General features: G+C 44.2%; 1 protein-coding gene across 3 annotated transcripts in view; it reads right to left on the reverse strand.

The window, feature by feature from the left end:
- n4bp2 (NEDD4 binding protein 2) overlaps nucleotides 1-23,711 on the reverse strand; it is a 141,601-nt gene that overhangs the window by 112,332 nt on the left and 5,558 nt on the right. For all 3 annotated transcript variants that reach the window (XM_070870377.1, XM_070870374.1, XM_070870375.1), the window contains exons 2-4: nucleotides 17,385-18,906; nucleotides 11,497-11,621; nucleotides 8,519-8,607 (exon numbers count right to left, since the gene is read on the reverse strand). In XM_070870377.1, the coding sequence (XP_070726478.1) occupies nucleotides 8,519-8,607; nucleotides 11,497-11,621; nucleotides 17,385-18,906 (1,736 nt within the window). The remainder of the gene's footprint in view (nucleotides 1-8,518; nucleotides 8,608-11,496; nucleotides 11,622-17,384; nucleotides 18,907-23,711) is intronic.

The following is a 23,711-nucleotide window of genomic DNA, read 5'->3' on the forward strand; positions in this document are numbered from 1 at the left end:
GGGGGGGAGAAAGGAGAGGGCGGGGGGGGAGAAAGGAGAGGGCGGGGGGGGAGAAAGGAGAGGGCGGGGGGGGAGAAAGGAGAGGGCGGGGGGGGGAGAAAGGAGAGGGCGGGGGGGGGAGAAAGGAGAGGGCGGGGGGGGAGAAAGGAGAGGGCGGGGGGGGAGAAAGGAGAGGGCGGGGGGGGAGAAAGGAGAGGGCGGGGGGGGGAGAAAGGAGAGGGCGGGGGGGGGAGAAAGGAGAGGGCGGGGGGGGAGAAAGGAGAGGGCGGGGGGGGAGAAAGGAGAGGGCGGGGGGGGAGAAAGGAGAGGGCGGGGGGGGAGAAAGGAGAGGGCGGGGGGGGAGAAAGGAGAGGGCGGGGGGGGAGAAAGGAGAGGGCGGGGGGGGAGAAAGGAGAGGGCGGGGGGGGGGAGAAAGGAGAGGGCGGGGGGGGGAGAAAGGAGAGGGCGGGGGGGGGAGAAAGGAGAGGGCGGGGGGGGGAGAAAGGAGAGGGCGGGGGGGAGAAAGGAGAGGGCGGGGGGGGAGAAAGGAGAGGGCGGGGGGGGAGAAAGGAGAGGGCGGGGGGGGAGAAAGGAGAGGGCGGGGGGGGAGAAAGGAGAGGGCGGGGGGGGAGAAAGGAGAGGGCGGGGGGGGAGAAAGGAGAGGGCGGGGGGGGGAGAAAGGAGCCGAGTCGGGTCAGGAGGAAGCAGGAGCTGGGCGTGGGAGGAGCCTTATTCACGCAGCCCCAGTCAGGCTATTCGGACAGGGCTAGGGGCTGCGTGCTTCGGCCCTTCCCACACAGTTTTGGGCGCCTGGAGCAACTGCACATGCGCGCCCACTGTAGCGCGCATGTGCAGATGTCCCGGCACTGTTTTCAGCGCAGGGACCTGGCTCCGCCCCCTACAGCTCGTGCTGTGCCGAGCTGCAAACGACCTGCAGGGAGCCGGAGAATCTAGAAGTTTTTTTTAGGCGCACTTTGTGGCGCGAAAAACAGGCGTCCAGGTCAGGACTGCGCCGTTCTCGGCGCGGCTCGAAACTTGGGCCCTATGTTTCTTCTGAAGAGCAATCCGGTTAGTCCCACTCCCATGCTCATTTCCCTATATCCTTCATTTCTCAAAAGCCGAGACTTGGACCAGATATTAAGTTACTAACCTGACTGACATTTTCGGTTCTGAGCAACTGCTTCATGCAGAATTTCCAGCAGTGCATCATTAAGATTTATTTGTACAACTAATAGAAATTTACAGCATGGAAGGAGGCCATTTCGGCCCAGCGTGTTTGCGCCGGCCGCCTTAGATCTATCCAGCCTAATCCTACTTTCCAGCTCCTGATCCGCAGCCCTGTCGGTTATGGCACTTTAATTGCACACCCAAGTATCTTTTAAATGTGGTGAGGGTTCTTGCCTCTACCACCCTTTCAGGCAGTGAGTTCCAGAGTTCCCACACCCTCTGGGTGAAATAAATTTCCCCTCAAAACCTCCCCCTAATTACTTTAAATCTATGCCCCCGGTTGTTCACCCTTCTGCCAAGAGAAATAGGTCATTCCTATCCACTCTATCCAGGCCCCTCAATTTTATACACCTCAATCAGGTCTCCCCTCAGCCTCCTCTATTCCAAGGAAAACAGACCCAGCATTTCCAATCTTTCCTCATAGCCAAAATTCTCCAGTCCAGGCAACATTCTTGTAAATCTCCTCTGCACCCTTTCCAGTGTAATCACATCTTTCCTATAATGTGGTGACCAGAACTGCACACAGCACTCCCGCAGTGTTTTATACAGTTCAAGCATTACCTCCTTCCTCTTGTATTCCATGCCTTGAATAATAAAGGCAAGTATTCCAGTTTCTTAACCATCTTATCTACCTGGCCTGTTACCTTCAGGGATCTGTGGACCTGCACTCCAAGATCTCTCTGTTCCTCTACACTTTTCAGTATTGTCCCATTTAATGTCCTTGCCTTGTTTGACCTCCCCAAATGCATGACCTCACAATTATCCAGACTGAATTCCATTTGCCACTGTTCTGCCCACCTGACTAGTACATTGATATCTTCCTGCAGTCTGCAGCTTTCTTCTTCATTATCAACCACACAGCCTATTTTAGTGTCATCTGCAAACTTCTTAATCATACCCTCAACATTTCAGTCTAAGTCATTGATGTATAACAAAAAAAAGGGACCCAGCATTGAGCCCTGTGGAACCCCACTGGATACAGCCTCCCAGTCACAAAAACACCATTACCCTTTGCTTCCTGCCTCCGGGCTAATTTTGGATCCAACTTGCCAATTTGCCCTGGATCCCATGGGCTATTACTTCTGTGACCAACCTGCCACGTGGGACCTTATCAAAAGCTTTGCTAAAATCCGTATACACTACATCATACGCACAGCCCTCGTCGACCCGTCTGTTTACCGTCTCGAAAAATTCAATCAAGTTAATCAGACATGACCTTTCCTTGACAAATGCACGCCGACTGTCCTTGATTAATCCATGTCTTTCCAAATAAAGATTTATCCTGTCTCTCAGGATTTTTTTTCCAATAATTTTCCCACCACCGAGGTTAGGCTGACTGGCCTGTAATTACTCAGTCTATCCCTTTCTCACTTTTTAAACAAAGGTACAACATTAGTAACAGTAACATTTCCTACATTACAACAGTGACGACATGTCAAAAAGTATTTCATTGGCTGTAAAGCACTTTGGGACATCCTGAGGTCATGAAAGGCTCTATACAAATTCAATTCTTTCTGTCGGTCTTCTTTATTAATTTGGCCTACCATTCAGTTTCCTTACTATGATTTTAGAACGAATAATCTTGAATTTATTTTCCCAATCGAAATTCATCCAGTCCTTTTCTAAAATCTGCCATTGCTTTCTGTTGGCAATCTGTTCCACAATTCTATCTCACTCTTAATAAAAATTTTCCTATTTTCTTGTGCCATCTCCGAGTACAAGACAGAAGAGCTTTCCTGGATCCAAATTCTCCACAATTGTGAAATTTTTACAGAACTCTATTGATTACCCCTCATCTTCCCCATCTCCAGAGTAAAGTCTCAATATAAAGGATATGACCTGACAAAACAGCTCTCCAATATCAGGAATCGACCTCACAGGTTCACCTTGACGGTTCCTCCCAGTTCCGTGACGTCTACCATCAAGGCGGCCAAGAGAATCGACATCATGGGGAAAACCATGACCTCCAAGTCGCACACCATCGTGATTTGGATGTATGCTGTTGTTCATAGAAACATAGAAACATAGAAAATAGGTGCAGGAGTAGGCCATTCGGCCCTTCTAGCCTGCACCGCCATTCAATGAGTTCATGGCTGAACATTCAACTTCAGTACCCCATTCCTGCTTTCTCGCCATACCCCTTGATCCCCCTAGCAGTAAGGACCTCATCTAACTCCTTTTTGAATATATTTAGTGAATTGGCCTCAACAACTTTCTGTGGTAGAGAATTCCACAGGTTCACCACTCTCTGGGTGAAGAAGTTCCTCCGCATCTCGGTCCTAAATGGCTTACCCCTTATCCTTAGACTGTGACCCCTGGTTCTGGACTTCCCCAACATTGGGAACATTCTTCCTGCATCTAACCTGTCTAACCCCGTCAGAATTTTATATGTTTCTATGAGGTCCCCTCTCATTCTTCTGAACTCCAGTGAATACAAGCCCAGTTGATCCAGTCTTTCTTGATAGGTCAGTCCCGTCATCCCGGGAATCAGTCTGGTGAACCTTCGCTGCACTCCCTCAATAGCAAGAATGTCCTTCCTCAGGTTAGGAGACCAAAACTGTACACAATACTCCAGGTGTGGCCTCACCAATGCCCTGTACAACTGTAGCAACACCTCCCTGCCCCTGTACTCAAATCCCCTTGCTATGAAGGCCAACATGCCATTTGCTTTCTTAACCGCCTGCTGCACCTGCATGCCAACCTTCAATGACTGATGTACCATGACACCCAGGTCTCTTTGCACCTCCCCTTTTCCTAATCTGTCACCATTCAGATAATAGTCTGTCTCTCTGTTTTTACCACCAAAGTGGATAACCTCACATTTATCCACATTATACTTCATCTGCCATGTTCCTTTATAGTTGCTTGGTCAAAATCCTGGAATTTTGAACCTAAAACCATCATGGGAGTATCATCGCCTTAAAGACTGCAGCAGTTTAAAGAGAAAGTCCATCATCATCGCCATTGCAGGGCAACTAAGAATGGGCATAAAATACAGCCTTGCCAGAGTTGTCTATATCCCAGGAACAGAAACGTTTAAAATTCTGATGGGTTTAGACAGGTTAGATGCAGGAAGAATGTTCCCAATGTTGGGGAAGTCCAGAACCAGGGGTCACAGTCTAAGGATAAAAGGGGTAAGCCATTTAGGACCGAGATGAGGAGAAACTTCTTCACCCAAAGAGTGGTGAACCTGTGGAATTCTCTACCACAGAAAGTTGTTGAGGCCAATTCACGAAATATAATCAAAAAGGAGTTAGATGTCGTCCTTACTACTAGGGGATCAAGGGGTATGGCGAGAAAGCAGGAATGGGGTACTGAGGTGAATGATCAGCCATGATTTTATTGAATGGTGGTGCAGGCTCGAAGGGCCGAATGGCCTACTCCTGCACCTATTTTCTATGTTTCTATGTTTCTAAAATAAAATATTTCAATTCCAAAACAATCAATGCTGACAGAAAATGTATTTTCTCCTTAGAAAATCCAACACACATCTTGGCACCATACTCATTTGATTTACCAAATAGTTTGAAAATTCCAGAAATGCCCCTCACTTCACAGTGCTACCATACCCTGGGAATTTCCTCACTCCTACCAAACTTCCTGCCCAACTACTGCTAGATCCGAGGAATTGCAGAGTAAATCAAACTTCAAGTTCCACTGCCTAGGGTTACCAAACCAGACTCTCCTAAATGCTACTAATGCCCAGCAATGCCTTAACTGCTGCTAAAACCACAAAATACTCACTGCTGCTAATCTCAACATAACTAGCTGAGATATATTGCCTACCATCTTACTTTGCATTGTGGGCGTTATAAAAGATTAGGTAAAAATAATAATAATATACTGAACAAGGACATTGATTTGTGGTTCTCACGGAAGAATAAAAAAAGCAGGATCCGAACTCCGAGTATCTGTTAAAAATTCCAGAATAGCACGCAATAAAAACTGAATAGAACTTGTTCAATCACCATAAATCAGTGGTACTGTGGTTGTGATAATACATTATGCACTGCAAGGCACACAATCCCGATTATAAAAAAGGCAATCTGCAACTCAGAGCACAGGAGATACATCATACACACATAGATAACAGTGGAATCTAAATACAAGTGGGCAGACCTTATAACTTGTAAATGATGGTTAAGATCTGCTCCACATGCAATATAAATGGCCCCTTGTGCTTTGTTTATACCACACATTGGACAAGTAATTAACATGATTAAAGCTGAAACATAAATTATAAATGGAACCCAATAGTACCTCCAAACTATGCCTCTGACCAGAAAAAAAAATACAAACCTACGTACTGGCTCCTGGGCTTAGAATCTTCAGGTCCTGGCCCCGCAGGCGTATGTCTGCATAAAGGCCCATGGATCCCAGGGACGCAGGTGGTTCGGAAGTGTCCTGGGATCATGTGGGTCAGGTCCTCCAATCAGAAAAAAGGACTCCATTGCTGCCATTTCTGAACAGAATTTTCTAATGACAAGCAATGGAATCCCCAAATAATTAAAGAACTTACACAATTCTAATAAAAATAAATGTTCCTGTTTTCAAAGTTAATGAAAAGTCCCTTTAATGAAGCATTTTAAATAAAAATTAAATTTTTTGCAAAATAATGTTAAATATTTTAATCTGGGCCAGTGTGTATACAGGTTTTTTATTTTTTTTTCGTTTTAATTTATCATAGAAACCCATACGTAGGTGTATGGGTTTTGTGGGCATTGACTGAGCAGTAGTTGGGCAAATAGCCCAACACTGCGTCAGCAAAAGTATTTTTGGGTCCCAGGCAAACAATGACGGATCGCAAGTTCCAGAAGCATGCGGAAACGCAGAACTTGACGGGCCTTTTACAAAGCTTTTATACAGCGTACATGGTCACGGAGACCGCAATTTCAGGGCCAATATTTTCCCCCAGAGTCTCAAAAGTTCAAGTCAAAAATGATTTCAAGCTCCTCTCAAATCTTTTGTCAGAGTATTGTTCTTTAAATAAATAATTTTTTCCTTTCGGTTTTTGTTCCATATTTCGGGTCCAAGTTTCGAGCCGCGCCTAGAACGGCGCAGTCCCGACCTGGACGCCTGTTTTTCACGCCACAAAGTGCGCCTAAAAAAAACTTCTAGATTCCTGCAGGTCGTTTGCAGCTCGGCACAGCACAGCAGGAGCTGTAGGGGGCGGAGCCAGGTCCCTGCACTGAAAACAGTGCCGGGACCTCTGCACATGCGCGCTACAGTGGGCGCGCAAGTGCAGTAGCTCCAGGCGCCCAAAACTGTGTGGGAGGGGCATGAAGCACGCAGCCCCTAGCCCTGGCCGAATGGCCTCACTGGGGCTGCGTGAATAAGGCTCCTCCCACGGCCAGCTCCTGCTTCCTCCCGACCCGACTCCCGCCTCCAGACCGGACCCGACTCCCGCTCCCCACCCACCCGCCTCCGGACCCAACCCGACTCCCCGCTTCCGCTCCCCCGCCACCTCCGGACCCGACCAGACTCCCGCTTCCCCCTCCCCCGGACTGGATCCGACCTGACCTCCCTCCCGCCGACCTGACCTCCCTCCCTCCCCCCAACCCGCGCTCCCCCCGGCCCGACCCAACGCCACCTACCTGGAAAGGCCCTGCCCGAAGTCTCGGGCCCGGCCCGTTCAGCCTCCCTCCCCCTTCTCCTTCCTTCCCCCCCCTTCTACCTCGCTGTCAGAAACACAGACACTGACAGACAGAGAATGAGAGACACACACAGACAGACAGAGAGATAGAGACACTGACAGAGACACACTGGGGTGGGGGGGCATCCCAGCACGCTGTTGGAGGGCTCCGGGTGCTGCAGTCGGTCAGTAGAAAATGTTTTCTTTATTGATTTTTAAAAAATTATTTCTTATTAATTTTTTTTGATTCATTTATTGGTTGATTTATTGATGTATTTATCATTTATTATTGATGATGGCTCTTTATTTGTAAAACTGAAGTGTTTAATGTTTGTAAACTTCCCTTTAAACCCTCCCCCCCCCCCACCCCCCACCGTTCCCTACGCCTGATTTGTAACCTACGCCTGATTTTCTAAAGTGTAGACAAGGTTTTTTCGAGCGTACAAAAATCTTCACTTACTCCATTCTAAGTTAGTTTGGAGTAAGTTTTCACTGACGAAACTTTGAAAACAGGCGTAAGTGGCCGGACACGCCCCCTTTTGAAAAAAAAAATTCTGTTCCAAAGTGAAACTGTTCTAACGGACTACAACTGGAGCAAACTAAATGACGAGAATTCCGATTTCTAAGATACTCCGTTCTACACCAGTTGCTCCTAAAAATCAGGAGCAAATCATGTGGAAACTTGGGGCCAAAGTTTCTTGCTGATGCACAATTATCTGTTAGGAATATTGGTAGCAAATGGAAATAAAATTGCATAGAAAGTGTTACAAAAGGACCACCAGTGGGAGGCATGTTTCTGCTCACTGAAAATTAAAATAAAAACAGAAAATGCTAGAAACATTCAGCAGTTCAGGCAGCATCTGTGGAGAGAGGAAGTTGGTGATAACATTTTAAGTCTATGATCCTTTGTCAGAACCCTCAGTAAAAATGAGTTGTTCACACCTTCAATGACTTTCAGGTGGAAAAGGAGCTGTTAAACATTTCTAGAGTGGAGTTATGTCTGACAAAATATACAAAAGTAACTCATATTTAAAGGAGACAGATAGATTAAAAATAATTAAAAGTTGTGATAAATTAGGAGCACACGCCTAATTTATTCCTAACAGTTAAGTAGTTTGATCACCTATAATGTAGAGTGTGATATGTTGCATAAACAAGATGAGTAAAGGTGAGTTTAAAAATAATTGTAAGTTATTTTGCTCAAAAGTTTCAATATTTTGCTCCAGCATAGCGAGCTTTGCCAACCCACACAGGCTGCCTGCTCACTCTCTTAGCCAAGACTCCAGTTTGCACCTGGTCGTAGATGTGATGAGAAAAATAACAGTGATATCTAGTTGTGCATTTGCAGCACCTTTGCCCTAAGTTCATTTAACACTTTGGGTACTTTGTTTTGTGCCAGAAAACATCAATTCCCTCTTCAAAGCACTGTGTGTTGAACAGCACTGGGCAACCAAGAACTCAACCATTCCAAAGGTTCTATTTCTGAAATCAACTTGCAAAGCATTGTTGAAGTACTTCCACACCATCTCGTACATATAAACATAAAGGTGGCAAAATGCAAATGAAAAAAATATGAAGCAACATTTAGTATTTCAATTAAATTGACATACTTTACAAGATACTACATGTTTATAGAATCGTGCTACAGTCTGCAGTCATTACCAAATAGGTTTCACTAACCATAGCAATGTAAGGTTTCATCTCCCAGGCCTGTGTGTTTGTGTTATCTATTATAACAGGAGAATAACCTTTCTCCATGGCTTCTTTGGCTGAAATAAAATTATCAGAATTAAATTTCATCAAAAATTTACAATTAATGATGGCAACAACAGTGCATATTACTTGAGACTCAAGTTTTATTAAATAAGTTGCTTGCACGGAAAGTTAATTAAACGTGATTTGTCTGCTCATGTTTACTTTAAATCGACAAGTTTTCGATGAGAACATTATATCAATCAATTAAAAATGAAACCTAATAAAAATATGTAGAATATGCAAACCTTACTGTAAAATGAAGAGCCTTCTCAAAGGGCACTATTTATGTGCAGAGTGATTATCTCCATGGTGTTGAGTCCCTCTGCGCTGCGCACTCTATCCGATTGCACGTGCGCACCTGATATTGCGGCAGCTGCGGCCTCAACTGACACTATTTCCTCAGCTCCCTGAGGAGGTCAGGGAATCGGATGGTGGACGAGGGGGGAGAGAGAAGGGAATCGAAGGGGGAGAGCTCAAATGTCAGGAAAGAGGGCGAGGCAGGGAAGGGGGGGGGGACGCTCGGAGAAGGTCCCGGGGGGGAGCCAAGATGGTGTGGGAGCGAAAGTCCGTATTGCCTGGGGGAAGGGGGGCGGGAGCCGGAGGGGAGAAGGTCAGGAGCCAAAAGGAGAGGGGCGAAGGTCAGGAGCCGGAGGGAAGGAGGGGATAAGAACATTGCGAGAACAGTGTGGACAGGAGAAAAACATGATTCAGGACTAAAGGGCAGAGGAAAAAGGTGATCCAGATGGGATATCTGATCACGTTCTCCCCACTCCGTTAGATGTGGATCACGTTCGCCCAACCTGATGAATTAGTGAATCCCTTCTCACACACGGAGCAGGTAAATAGGCTCTCTCTGGTGTATACGCGTCGATGTGTCAGAAGATTGGATACACTACCAGACCCCACAAGCACTACGTACACAGGCACCCCGCACGGACCTCACACCTCCACCACCACCGCCACCGCTCCCCCCCCCCCACCCCCCACACACACACACACACACACGCACACAGACCCCTTCTCTACACACACATGGATCCCACCATTCAGAATTAAATAATTTTATCATGTTCAGAAGGAAATAAAAACGAAGCCCCAAAGAACTCACCCACTAATTAGAGTGTAAAGTATATTATTTTGCCAGATAAGGGTAACTCTAATTACAATTGTAGACTATTAACAGAGGGTCTTCACAAAGCTAACAATACGTCCATATTCTGTATACTTAATCAAATTACACATTGCAGTGTTATCCGCAGCCGGCAGGATTAAATTACGCATTCCAGACAAATTGTTGGGTGGGTCTTGTCCTCCAAGGGGACCAATCAGAAATCTGGTGTTGGAAATAGATGCAGCCATTTTTATGTCAAAAGGTATAGTTTCTTTTGTAATCTTTTTTTCTTGCACCTGATTTTCTCCACTGGTGTTGAACGTTTGGAATTCTGTTTTTATCACATACTATAAATTTAGTATCCCAAGTTTCTGCGAATGATAACTGTGACATGGTCCATTACAGTTATGCTTTATAAAATCGTCTTTTGATCCAGACTGTGAAAACAAATACTTTTTCTAGTTTTCACATTCAATGTAGAGCAGGAATGGCAGGGTTTTCAGACAAGATAGAGGGGAGGATAAAAAAAAAAGAGTGGGGGAGGGGGGCACAATATTGTTTAAAGATTCAATTACAGCTGTGAGGAGAGATGCTATGTTGGAAGGAACATGAAATGAGGTCATTTGGGTTGAACTGAAGAACAAAAAAGGGGCGATCATACTACTGGGAGAGTACTATAGACCCCCCAGTCAGAGGGCAATCAGAGAGCAAATGTATCGGCAAATTTCTGGGAAGTACAAAAACAATAGGACAGTAATACAGGTTGAACCTCCCTTATCCAGAACCACCCCTCGTTCAGAACAATTCCCGGTCACCGGGTGGTACATGTGCAGAACTCCGACATGAACAAATTGAAGTCCCTCCTCGCTGCAGACTCCCGCAATCGCTGGCCTGACTCCGTGATCCACCGTCGCCAACGCACCCCCACCCCCCCAGCCACGATCTCTCGGACGCACTCCCAGCCCCTAGCCAGCCAGCCCCAATATCCCCTTGCTCAGAACCTGTACCATCCAATTTAACGTGACCATCCCTCATCCAAAAAAATCCTTTATCCAGAACAGGCCAGGTCCCGAGGGTTCCAGATAAGGGGAAGTTCAACCTGTAGTCGGGCATTTCAGCTGCCCTAACTGTAACTCAAATAGAATCAGTGTAAAAGATATAGAGGGCATAGAATTCTAAAAATGCATTCAGGAGAACTTTTTTTTTAAGCCAGAATGTAGCAAGCCTAACAAGAAAGGGGCATTCTGGACCTAGTTTTAGGTAATGAAGTTGGGTAGGAGGAAGAGGTATCAGTGGGAAAGCAATTTGGTGGTAGTGATCATAATTCAGTTAGATTTAACATAGTTATGGAAAAGGACAAAAATAGACCAGTAGTAAAAGTTCTTAATTGGGGAAAGGCCAATTTTACTAAGCGGAGATGTAATTTATCAAAAGTGGACTGGAAACAGCTACTTGAAAGTAAATTGGTGCAAGAGAAGTGGGAGGCATTTAAGGAGGATATAATAAGGGTTCAGAGCAAATATGTTCCCACAAAGAAAAAGGGTGGGTCTCCCAAATCTAGTAAAAATAATAGAGGGAGAAAATAGATTATGGGCTCAATTTTCCCCATTCATTTTCGCTGTTTTTTTGGCATATTTATTTTTTCAAAATTTCCCCCTGCAATCTGCACCGGTGTAACTGACTGCGTTACGATTTTTCTAGGCCAGTTTTTTATACATAAAGGGCTCATGTCTGTGCCGGGTTTATGCAACAATGTCTATAGTAACCAAGAACATATTACAGAATTTCTCACCTCTTTTTTGGTTCCACTCATGAGCCTCTCCAATCAAACTGGGATCAAACTGGCCGTGTCCATTCTGACAAAAATATTCATCTGTACTGAAAATCATTCCATTGGGCCCCTGTTGAACAAGCATTCTGTGAAGTGCAATGGAAACTCATTAGTTATGCATGATATCTCTTCAAGTTCTTGTAACGAAACTATGTAATAAGCTGATATTAGCAAAAGATGTTCTTTTTCAATTTCAAAATCGTTTTTTCCCTATTTCCATAGTAAAATAAATTTTAGTACAGGTAGCCGATATTGGGTCCTTCTTGTTTGCGCTTCATTTAAAGGACTATCAATCTCCCCCTTCTCCATTCGAAAGAATGCAGTCCTAGTTTCTCTAGTCTTCTTACTTTGTACCTGTACCACAGACCTTTCAATCCTTGGTATCATCTCCCAGCTTTAGTGAGGAGCCCAAAAGTGCAGAGAGTATTCCACATGTGGGCCAACCAACATCTTGTCGTCATAACTTCTTCAATTCCTCTTGACCACATTAGGTGTTAAAAGGGACGTGGATAGATATTTGAAAAGGGTGGAGTGAAAGGGTAGGGGAATAAAGCTTTCAGAGCACAATGGGCTAAATGGCCTCCTTCTGTGCTGTAAAATGTTATAGTTCTTCGTGACAATTAGTCCAAGCCAAGTCAGTATTGCATCTCAGCTTGAGTTTGTGACATACGGACTCAGAAAAGTCTTGAATGGATTCTACAAATCCCATCTGATTTATGCCTCCTTCAGATCTGTTCTAATTTATCTCTCAAAAGGAATTTCACTTTATTTCTACATTCCTCTCCAAACTTTCCTCTCGAACTTCTTTTAAACAATTCGGCAGAGTATAAATTACACCCAATATCATAGTATGCGTGTTTTTACACCTCAGCTCAACCCACTGAAACTCCCTAAGTATATTATTCAACAAAAAAGATTCCTACTGCTGAAACCACTATCTTACTATGTAACAATACATCCTGCCCTTTTTGCTTTCTCGACCTCTGAAAAATGTTGTCACCCAAACCTTTTTCCTTATTGTTATGAATAAGCTTTTCTCCTTCACTTTTCCTTTTTTGCTCACTACTATACTTGTGGATTGTCCCTTCTCACTGTGCCTTCATCTTCGCCTCTCATCCTGGTACGAGATGGTTTATGTTATTATTCCCCTCCCTTTGCTACTCGAAGCCTTGTTTATCTCTGGTTAGCATCTTGGATCTTCAAGTTACCTAGTTTTGTCCATCTTGCCAGTCCCTCGCTTTTTAAAATCTTTCCTGCTATCCAACTAAACAAAAATGGCACCACTGTTTTGAGAAGACCATCCCTTCTGTACAGCTTATGCTTTTTCCAGAACTGATCCCAATATCCCAGACATTTGAAAGCTTCACTAGTGCACCAGTTGTTAAACCACAAATTGATGCATGCAATTTTTCTCTCCCTAATTCGTACGAGGAATAATCCTGAGACTACTACCCAGAGGTCTTGTTCCTCAGTTTAGTTCGTAACTCCATGGATACCAGCAGTCCTTGAACACCAAATTTCCATTCTTCATGCACACAATTATTACATCGAAATTACAACAAGGCAACAGGAAACAGTCCAACCAGTCTGTATTGGTATTTATCCTCCACACCAGCAATAGTTCCAATGACATGTTCCACCCTATTGCCATATCCCTTTACTCCCCTTTCCCTCAAATGCTATCTAGCCTATTCCTAAATACAGATATGGTCTCTGCTTCAATTGAGTGGTATCTTATCTAATACTTTCTGAAACTCTATGTACACCATGTAACCTTGCAAATCAAGAGCAAGAGGCAGAAGTTTGTAAGTGACAAACAGCCACAAGTTTTCAGGCTCTTTTACGTTACAGTTTGATACAATTCAGGGCCAGGGAGAGTGATACCAAAAGTAATGCTAACTCTATGAAGTCAGAGCATTTAGTTTTGATGATGGGGAAACCAAAGTAAAAAAAAAACTTAAATTGAATTCACGAGAAAAACCTCAGCTCCAACATCTCAGAACATGTGTCATACAAATCTATTTATTTTCTAAAATTCTTAAGTTAAAATAAATCGTCGCCTCCAATCAAATGGCCACAACCTCACTGTCCCCAATGATAATAAATTTCCTCTGGCTTAATGGCTGACCTGAAAGTTACAAATTACAACTGTGTCATTCAATTTTGAACTCATAGCTGCCTCTTGCTCAACTGTCTCCGCTCGAAGGAAAACAACCCCAGCTTCTCAGTCCCTCCACACAAGTCTTTCATCTCTGGTCATCATCATAGGCAGTCCCTCGGAATCGAGGAAGACTTGCTTCCACTCCTGAAGTGAGTTCTTTGGTGGCTGAACAGTCCAATAAGAGAGCCACAGACTCTGTTACAGGTGGGACAGACAGTCGTTGAGGGAAGGGGTGGGTGGGACTGGTTTGCCACACGCTCTTTCCACTACCTGCGTTTGGTTTTTGCTTGCTCTCGGCGTTGAGACTCGAGGTGCTCAGCTCCCTCTCGGATGCACTTCCTCCATTTAGGGCGGTTTTGGGCCAGGGATTCCCAGGTGTCAGTGGGGAAGCTGCACCTTACCAGGAAGGCTTTGAGGGTGGCCTTGTAGCGTTTCCACTGCCCACCTTTGGTTCCTTTGCCGTGAAGGAGCTCCGAGTAGAGCACTTGCTTTGGGAGTCTAGTGTCTGGCAAGCGAACTATGTGGCCTGCCCAACGGAGCTGATCGAGTATGGTCAGTGCTTCAATGCTGGAGATGTTAGCCTGGACGAGGACACTGATGTTGGTGCGCCTGTCCTCCCAGGAGATTTATAGGGATTTCATCTCTGGTACCATTTTACTAAATCTCCTCTGCACCCTCGACATCCTTCCTAAAATGTGGTGCCCAGAATTGGCCACAAGCTCCACCTGGGGCCTAACCAGTGTCTTATAAAAGGTTTGGCATAACTCTCTTGCTTTTGTACTCTTTTTAGACAGCCTTCTCAACTTGTCCTGCCACCTTCAAAGACTTGCACACTTGCACTCCCAGGTCTCTCTGATCCAGCATCTCCTTTAAAATTGTACCATTTAGTTTATATTGCCTCTCCTCATTCTCCCTACCAAAATAAATCACTTCACACTTCTCTGCATTAAATGTCACCTGCCATGTGTCTGTCCATTTCACCAGTCTATGTCCTCCTGAAATCTATTAATCATTGAATGTTTACAGCACAGGAGATGGTTATTCAGCATGTGCCGGCTCTCTGCAAGAGCACTTCAATCCCATGCCCCTGCAAATGTTATCAATATTTGGTGGTGTATGAAAAAGGTGGGGGGGGGGGGGGGTGGGGAGGAGGAGGAGGATGGGGAAAGTCAGGGACAGAAAAGGTGGGGCAAAGGGAAAGAGGGAAGGTTAAGATAAGGGTGAAATGGCTGACCCTTTCCTCCTTCTGGCTGGGGGAGGGGAGGGGAGGGGAGGGAGAAATACTAGTTTGTGTTCCTTTCACTGTCGGCCCCAATTCTGCTTTCGAGGGGTGGAGGTAGGTGTCGGAACAGATCCAACAGTTCTCAAGTCATATTCCCAGTTCCTACTTGTTTGATTGTGAGGGACAGTTTGATTTCCTCACTAGCCTCTCTTTTCCTTTCATAGGGTTTGGTTCGAGAACTTTTTTCTCCCTAACCCAGTTTTTGTTCTCAAATATTGGGAGGTCAGTATAACTCTCACCTTAAAAAGTCAAGCTAAGTTGTGAGCAATGATTATGATTTGTTTGGGGGCAGGGTAAAAGAGGCCCAACCAGGCAGAATTGCATTCCAGAAGCAGCCTACTTTCTTTAAGGTTGCTTAGAGGTTTCCAGAGGCTTCATTTCCTGATGCCTTGAGGGGAATCTTCTCTGCATTAACATTTATTCTGCACTTGTATTACTTTTTTTTTTTAAATGGAGCTGCATACTTGGACAAAATCTGAATAAGGACAAAAAAAACAGTTTGAACATTACATGACAGGTCTTTTTAACATTATAACGACCAATCACAGGGTCATGTACATGCATAACAAGTACTTTAAGCAAGATGGATGTTCCCAATGGCAAATCCTAACATAAGAGTTTTCAATGTATTTTGCGTTGATTGTAGCTTGTTGGATGTTTGCAGAAGTCAGTGATGTGGTTTTTTTGATATTGTGACGGGGAGTTAAGACTAGGAAATTTATTTGTTGCCTCTCCCAACCTGGTTGTATGTCAGAAAAGTAATTCACATCTGTGCTCTTTTCATTCCTGAAAATAATAAGTCTTTCAGGAGTGGAATTTTTAAAAAGTGTGCAATATGTACTGGGATACTCTTCTGGTTTCAATAACTTAATGCAGTTTTATACCTGCACAACATGTACTGACAATTTTGCACTCAAGATTTCTAAACCAATTAAGCGCAGGGGAAACCGCTCTACCTGTATTATGCATCAATATGACTCCAACTAAAACATCATTTTCACGTTTCTCCTAACAGCCATACAACAATTGGCATTTATATAACTTATTTAACCCAATAAATGCCCCAAGCTACAGCACTTAGGAAAAGCACGGAGGGGAGGAAGAGAGAGAGAGAGAGAGAGAGAGAGAGAGAGAGAGAGAGAGAGAGAGAGAGAGAGAGAGAGAGAGAGAGAGGGGCCAGGCAGAGGGGATTTGGAAAGGAATTTTACAGAGTAGGATGAGGGTCGCTGAAGGGCAACAACTTGTCTTTATATAGCGCCTTTAGCGTAGTCAAACGTCCCAAGGCACTTAAAGTGAGTGTTATCAAACACAATTTAACACCCTGCCACATAAGGAGATACTACGGAAGATGAGAGGTACGTTTTAAGGAGCGTCTTAAAGGTGGAAAGAGAGATAAAGCGGCTGAGAGGTAGTTCCAGAGCTTAGGGTCTTTGCAGTTGAATGCACAAGACATCAGAATTGAAAGATTAAACAAGCTGAAACATGTTGTCAGAGGAGGTTGCATAGAACGGATGGGTTGAGGCCAGGTAGGGATTTTAAAAATGCACAAAAAGACTTAGAATTCAGTACAATACTGGGCAGAGGTTGCTCAGGACAGAGGTGAATGACAGGATGCAGCCAATGGATTTTGACAGGTTGCAGCAATGTAGAGTGGAGCTCAGAAGGTCAATAAGGAGAAACCAACCACAGAACAGCAAGATGATCTGATACTTGCACTCAAAGTTAACAGAATAAAATGTGAATCAGTAAAAAAAAATTCAACCAACTAAAATACAGTTAGCATATACTACAACCCTTTTCACACTATTATTTCCTTTTGCCGACATAACAACAGTGACTGCTTTGCTAAACAAAAACAAAGTTGCATTTATATAGCGCCTTTCGAAGTGTTTCATAGCCAATGAAATATTTTTCAGGTGCAGTCATTGTTGTAATGTAAGGAAACTCAGCAAATAATTTGCCAACAGTAGGGTCTTACAAACAGCAAGGAGATAAATGACCTGTTTTAGTGATGTTAGTTGAGGGATAAATGTTGGCCAGGACACCTGGAGATCTTCCCAGCTCAAACAGTGCCAAGGGATCCACTTGAACAGGTTGACGGGAACTCAGTTTAACGTCTCTTCTGAAAGATGACACCTCTGACAGTGTAGCATTTCCTCATCACTCCACTGACGTGTCAGCGTAGATTATGTGCGAGTCTCTGGAATGGGACTTGAACCAGAGACCTTCTGACTCAGAAGTGAGAATTCTGTGACTGAACCAAGGCTGACACTCAAAGTAAGCCATTGGTTGTAAAGCACTCAGAGAACACGATACGGTGCTATTGAGAAGCAAATTATTTATCTTTAATTGGTCTCCTAATTATATATAAAAATGGAAAAAAAATGGTTCACAGTTATGTCATACCTGGCTAGGGTACTTTTTCCTGATCCAGGTAGTCCCCTCATCAAAAACAGCACTCTCGCTGGTCCCAGTGTCTTTCTGTTCATATGCTGTGGAAATGGATAATCATAAGTCTGCAACTGCTGAATGCCATATTGGTTTAACCATGGTTTTGAATGCAAGTTGTTGGCACCCAATCTCATAGCTAGATGAGGTGGATCACGACTATGCACAGCGCCTGCAGATCTCCATGATGAAGCAACGCCAGGCCTCGGTTTTACAGGACTCATTGCCACAGGGGTGATAAAAGTTTTTGCCATAGGCTGGAACTCAGGAGCCCATGGATTCCATGAGATTGGAGATACATTTGAAATGTTTGTAAAAAGTACACTATTGGAATATTGAGGATAGTTTGCTTCCCCGCTGTTCATTAATTTGGGGAGTTTTTCACCACTGGTATCTTGCCCTACATCAAACCAATAAGGAAAACAGGTTGTATTTTGTTGTATATTATTTGAAATACTCCCTTTATTTGCTGACGGTTTTGTTGAGGGTGTACTGCTTTTTGGCTTTAATTCATTTGTTCCTTTATATTCTTGAGGTTCTTGAAATAATTCACAATTTTCTGAAGATGATGGATTTTTGTTCGGTCTGAACCATGATATTTCATTTCCGCCTGTACCAGAAAATTCTCCGACTACTTTATCAGAAATGCTACTACTTTGCGATAATCCAGGTCGCTGATCCACTGTATTTGGATGTAGGTCGTACTTTTGACTAGCAAGCTCTGAATCACCATATGTGTTTGAGCCAATAGTGCCAAGATTCATAGAAATAGCTGCTGACAGACTGTTACTTTCACTCTGATTTGTCCAAATATCTGCACCACTTGTCCTTATTGCACTTGGAAATACAATTTTCGCAACTCCAGACTCAATGGAGGACTTCTTGTTGCTGGGCTTTTCAACAGCTTCCAAAGAGAACTTGCTATAATTTGACTGAACTTCTGATCTCTTCTCAAATATGCTGTTTTCACTATCAAAACATCGGCTCAAATTTTCTTCATAGTCTTTTGAATTCAAGGTAAATGGTGAGTGCCTGAGAGATACCCCATCATCTGCACCTGTTTGCTGTTGATGTGACATACCACTCAAAGTAGAGTTCAAATTTGACTGAATTAGCTCTGGCAACTGGTCACCGACACAGAGTCTAGAAAACTGGCTGATGGGAGAATTGTATTGGTTCATAAACGGCTGGTAAGACATGCATTGTTCCGGGCCAGTTTCATAAGTGTTTTTACAATACTTCTCCAATTCAGTTTGAATTGAAGAGTCCAACTTTTCAGTTAAATCTAATCCAGATGCTCTAATACTTTCAGAAACAGCAAACGAATTACTTCTGAGATCTTTCATAACAACTTTGCTGACATTACTGACTTGATTATCACTTAAAGCAGCAGCCACACATTCAAATCCGGAGAAGCTGGAAGACGCCACTCCTTCAGCTGCATCAGACAGCACCAACAAGGAATCCATTGCATCGTCAGCTGAGTAAAACAAAAAAGGAATTTTCACACAAGCAAGATAATCATACAATAAACTTTTGTGACACCGCTTTACATCAAGTTAAATCATAATTTCAGAAAATATGTTCTAAACTTTTATAAATGCAAAAATGTCTGTTGATATTACATATGGACCAGGCAGTCACCAATCCACCACTCCATGCAAGCTCATATAAGCAAGAAGGAATTTTCAAATATATTTCTCAAACAGTATGGGGAAAGGAGAGAAGAAACAACAAAATGGGATTGTAACAAGACACCAATTATGGAACTTAACGGAAGCTTGTATGTATTGGTAACGTGCATGTTATTCATCTTCTCATACAGTGCTGTATTATCTATTAAAATTGCTGTGAACATAACTTTGTGACAAATTGATTGCAATGGAGCAGCATCCAATGATATGTAGCAGGCCGGCAGCCCCCACTATTAAACCCAACAGAATTCTTTTCCAGAAAAAAAAAATCACAGTACCAGGCCCCAAGGCAAGTGCAAGCGACTGGAAGCAATCTATTAAATATTGCAATTTGTAAATTCAAATACTACCCTGTAAACAATAACATGTAATTATATAGCACATTTAACATAGTAAAACATCCACACCGAGCCACATAAGGAGATATTAGGATAGATCAGAGGTAGGTTTTTAAGGAGCGCTTCAAGGAGGAGAGAGAGGTAAAGAGGTTTAGGGAAGGAATTCCAGAGCTTAGGGCTTTATCAGCTAAAGCACAGCCACCACGGTGGAGCGATTAAAATCGGAGCCAGAATTGGAGTAGTTCCGATATCGGAGGGTTGTAGGGCTGGAGGAGATTACAGAGTTCGGGAAGGGCAAAGCCATGGAGGAATTTGAAAACAAAGATTTGAACTTTTAAAATTGAAGTGTTGCTTAACCAGGAACCGATGTAGGTCAGCAAGCACAGGGGTGATGGGTGAACGGAGCTTGCTGTGAGTTAGGAACAGGCAGCAGAGTTTTAGATGACCTCAAGGTAGAATGTGGTAGGCTAGCCAGGAGTGCATTGGAATAGTCAAGTCTAGAGGCAACAAAGGCCTGGATGAGGGTTTGAGCAGCAAATGAGCTGAGATGGGTCGGAGGTGGAAAGAGGCAGTCTTAGTGATGGCGCAGATATGTGGTCAGAAAGCTCATCTCAGAGTTAAATATGACACTAAGGTTGTGAACAATTTAGCTCAGCCTCAAACAGTTTCTCGGAAGAGGGATGGAATCGGTGGCTAGAGTTTGTGGCGGGGACCAAAGACAATTTCCTCCCATTAAATATTGGGAAGACCGAAGACAATTTTCCCAATATTTAATTGGGGAAATTTCTCCTCATCTAGTACTACGTCAGACAATCAGTCTGACAATTGAGAGACAGTGCAGGGATCGAGAGAAGTGGTGGCAATGTACAGCTGGGTGTCAGTGTACATGTGTAAACTGACACTGTTTTCAGATGATGTCGCTGAGGGGCATGTAGATGAGAAATAGGAGGGCCAAGGATAGATCCTTGGGGGACACTAGAGGTAACGGTGTAAAGATCAAGAGATATGCACTGAATGTGCAGAAAAAAATACTTGGATTTATATAGCGCCTTTCACGAGCAACGGACATTTCAAAGCGCTTTACAGCCAATGAAGTACTTTTGGAGTGTAGTCACTGTTGTAATGTGGGAAACACAGCAGCCAATTTGCACTCAGCAAGCTCCCACAAACAGCAATGTGATAATGACCAGATAATCTGTTTTTGTTAAACCTTAATTTAATAAGTCAAAGGAATAATTTTAAAAGCTGGTCAGGAAGGTTCCAGTCTTATGGATCAAAGCAGACATTCTAAAACAAGGCTCAACTGATTTGCCACATAACACGTTAACCTAAACCCCCATAACTCACTCACTGCACAAATCATCAGCAGTTCATCCGGCTCACTTATCTGCAGACATCAGCAATAACAAATTGTCATTGAACAAGAGATTTTCCCATATTCTAGGATGCACTTAAAGGAAAACTTGCCAGTCTCCCACCCACCACACTGCACAAACTTTGGCCGCCACACCCCCCAAGTCCAAAATGCAGACTTACCCTCGGCCTACAAATTCACAAGCAGAAATTCAAAAGATATGAACCCAGATACAAAACTTTATACATCGCTTGTTCAGCTGCCAGACAGGACTCCAGGTGAACACTTTGTGACTGACTGCCAGTTAGCACATTCCGATCAAGTGCTCAAGGAGTAATTTGTCTTCTGTTTTGTCTGCGGCTCCTGACCAGTTCAGTGATATCCACAATTTTGCACCTAACCAGGTTAAACTGGTCAAATATGAGAAACTCAAAATAGCTCTGAAAGTATCCACTGCACACATATCACACTCAGCAAAAATTGAGTAATACTCACCCCAAAACACTAATTATCGGACCTTTAGACAAGGCACAACATTCCCCCAATAAGCAGAGGTTGGGCAATAATCCCCTGGTCTCAGTGGAAAATCCTCCTCCCATTGAGATCAGGCAAAAATACCCAAGCCAGCCACCGCAGCCAACGCCCTGTCCCCCCATTCCATCCACCCAACAGCAGAAAACCTGATAAACCCATTCACTCTCTTCCAGGCACCATTCCTGACTGAATACACAGCGGCCTTTCACCTCTCCCCAGCAAAAGTCGGTCACTTTTCCTCCTGACCCCACTGGGCAATCATCATCAAGCACCACCGACCAGCACACTCCACCGCCAACAAAGCAGAGATAGGGTAACATTTTCCGAGACTGTACCTAGCAGTCATGCCATCACCCGCCAAAAAAAGATCAAGAGCCATTCGCCCAACCCAAATTGAGCAGGCAGCACAGGCAAATGAACAGACAATAGCCAACAACAACAAACATGTTTCGCACTGCCCACCATAGTTTACAACCACCCCTGGCCCTCACCGAGCAGAGATTTCAGGATCCCCTGTCCCCACCAGCAAGAGATGAAAATGCGATGACAAAACAAGTTCTGAAGTGACCAGTTGCTGAAAGTGATGAAGTGCCGATGAATCACGGTAAAAAATTGAAAACGTTTAACAGAACAGACATCATAACCCCCTCCCCCTCTGTGTACAGAAGTTGTTACCGTCAAGCCACCCAACTGAGCAGGAATATAGCCATCAAGCTTCACCGAACAAGCAGAAACAAGCACACAAACACCCCACTCATCAGCATAAGCCACAGCTAGTATTCTGCCACCGCATGGAGTTGAAAACACGGTACCATGAAAGCAAGGTTCTCACGCAGCATGGAGGCCCCGACCTGCATGAGAACACCAGCGGCAGGTCGGGGCCATAAAAGGAGTAGCGTGGAGACATCGGGAAGCAGCATGGAGGCGTACCACTACAGGGAGCAGCATGTGCTGGTGCAGGAGGGCGACAGCAGCAAAGAGTAACGTCATCAAGGTCCAGGTCGGTGATTGGAGCATAGGCAGATACAGCAGGAGCAGCGAGGTTGTGGCGAAGGAGCGGCGAGGGACTGTAGAGGGACGTGATCGGGGCTCAGGGGCAGCACGGGCCAGCCCATACTGCGATGTGTGCGCGCACTCGGTCCGTGCAGCAGAGCTAGTCTTCAGTCGTCTTGGGCAATCCTTGCCACTGGACCAAGACCTATTTCGGTCAAGCCCGTGTGGTGGCTGGTGTGCAACGGCCAGCACATGTTAAAAAAAATCCATGCACAGGCATCTTCCACCCTTCAGGATGTAGTTCAGGTCCTTCACAGAAACACCTGTGAACTCATTCTTCTTTGGCGTGGAAGCAAGTCATCCTTGTTTCGAGGGACTGCCTATGAGAGATGAAACCATGACTATAGCGTAGAAGTCAACGCGCAAACCACCAACACTCCGAGAAGTCCAATAACCACCCTTCACTGAACAGCAACCCTGCAAACCAATCCCCCAGGCCCCACCCCCAACATTAAATGTAAATACCACCAATAGAATCCCACAACCAGGAACAGAAATCCAACAGTTGAACCCCATCCCCCACACAGCAAATGTTTGATCAACCTCCCCAACATCGAGGGCAAATTCTGCTTTCCCTACCTGTCACTGAGGACAAACAGCTCCTGCCCCTCGACCCCCTCCCCTCTATTCCACTTCTCCTATCTTACCTTGACTGCTCCCAACTATCTCCACCCGTCACAACCTCAACAGCCAATTATCTCACTTGCTTGACCTGTTGCCTGGACTTAAGGTTCCCCCCTCCCTTGTTGTTTTGAAAAGTATTTTGAAATTGTGATATAAATAAATATATAAAATCTGAAGAAAAATTAGAGCCCAAAACAATAAATTCAGAGAAAATCAATTTTTAATTTGAACATTACTAACCTTCAAGAAGGCAACTAAAAGATTAAGGCGGCACAGTTAAGCGAAATGATAACCTACAATTATATTCAGTTCAAACATCAGTTTTTGTGTGCCGCAATAGTAGTTCCACAAGTAGTGCAATATAAATATACATGACTAAATAACGTAATGCTATTTTAGCGTTAAAATAAAGTTTAGTAAATATGGATGGTCTACGCAATGCAAAATGTGGACGGCTAAAATTAACATCTAAAGTAGTGCACCACCATAGTATCGTGAAACACAAATATTTTTTAATATCTGATTGATATGAAACAGTTGATGCTAAGAAAATGATGTTATAATCACTGTAGGCAGTGTATCTATTTGTTAATATCTATTTATCATCAAGGCTCTTCAGCGTGCATCCGGACATTATAAATGTCACACAATGTAGGGTGTCTTCAGTGTGAAGACAGGACTCAGTTTT

The sequence above is a fragment of the Pristiophorus japonicus genome, chromosome 2 (genome assembly GCF_044704955.1).
Source record: "Pristiophorus japonicus isolate sPriJap1 chromosome 2, sPriJap1.hap1, whole genome shotgun sequence".
In the NCBI taxonomy this organism is placed as follows: domain Eukaryota; kingdom Metazoa; phylum Chordata; class Chondrichthyes; family Pristiophoridae; genus Pristiophorus; species Pristiophorus japonicus.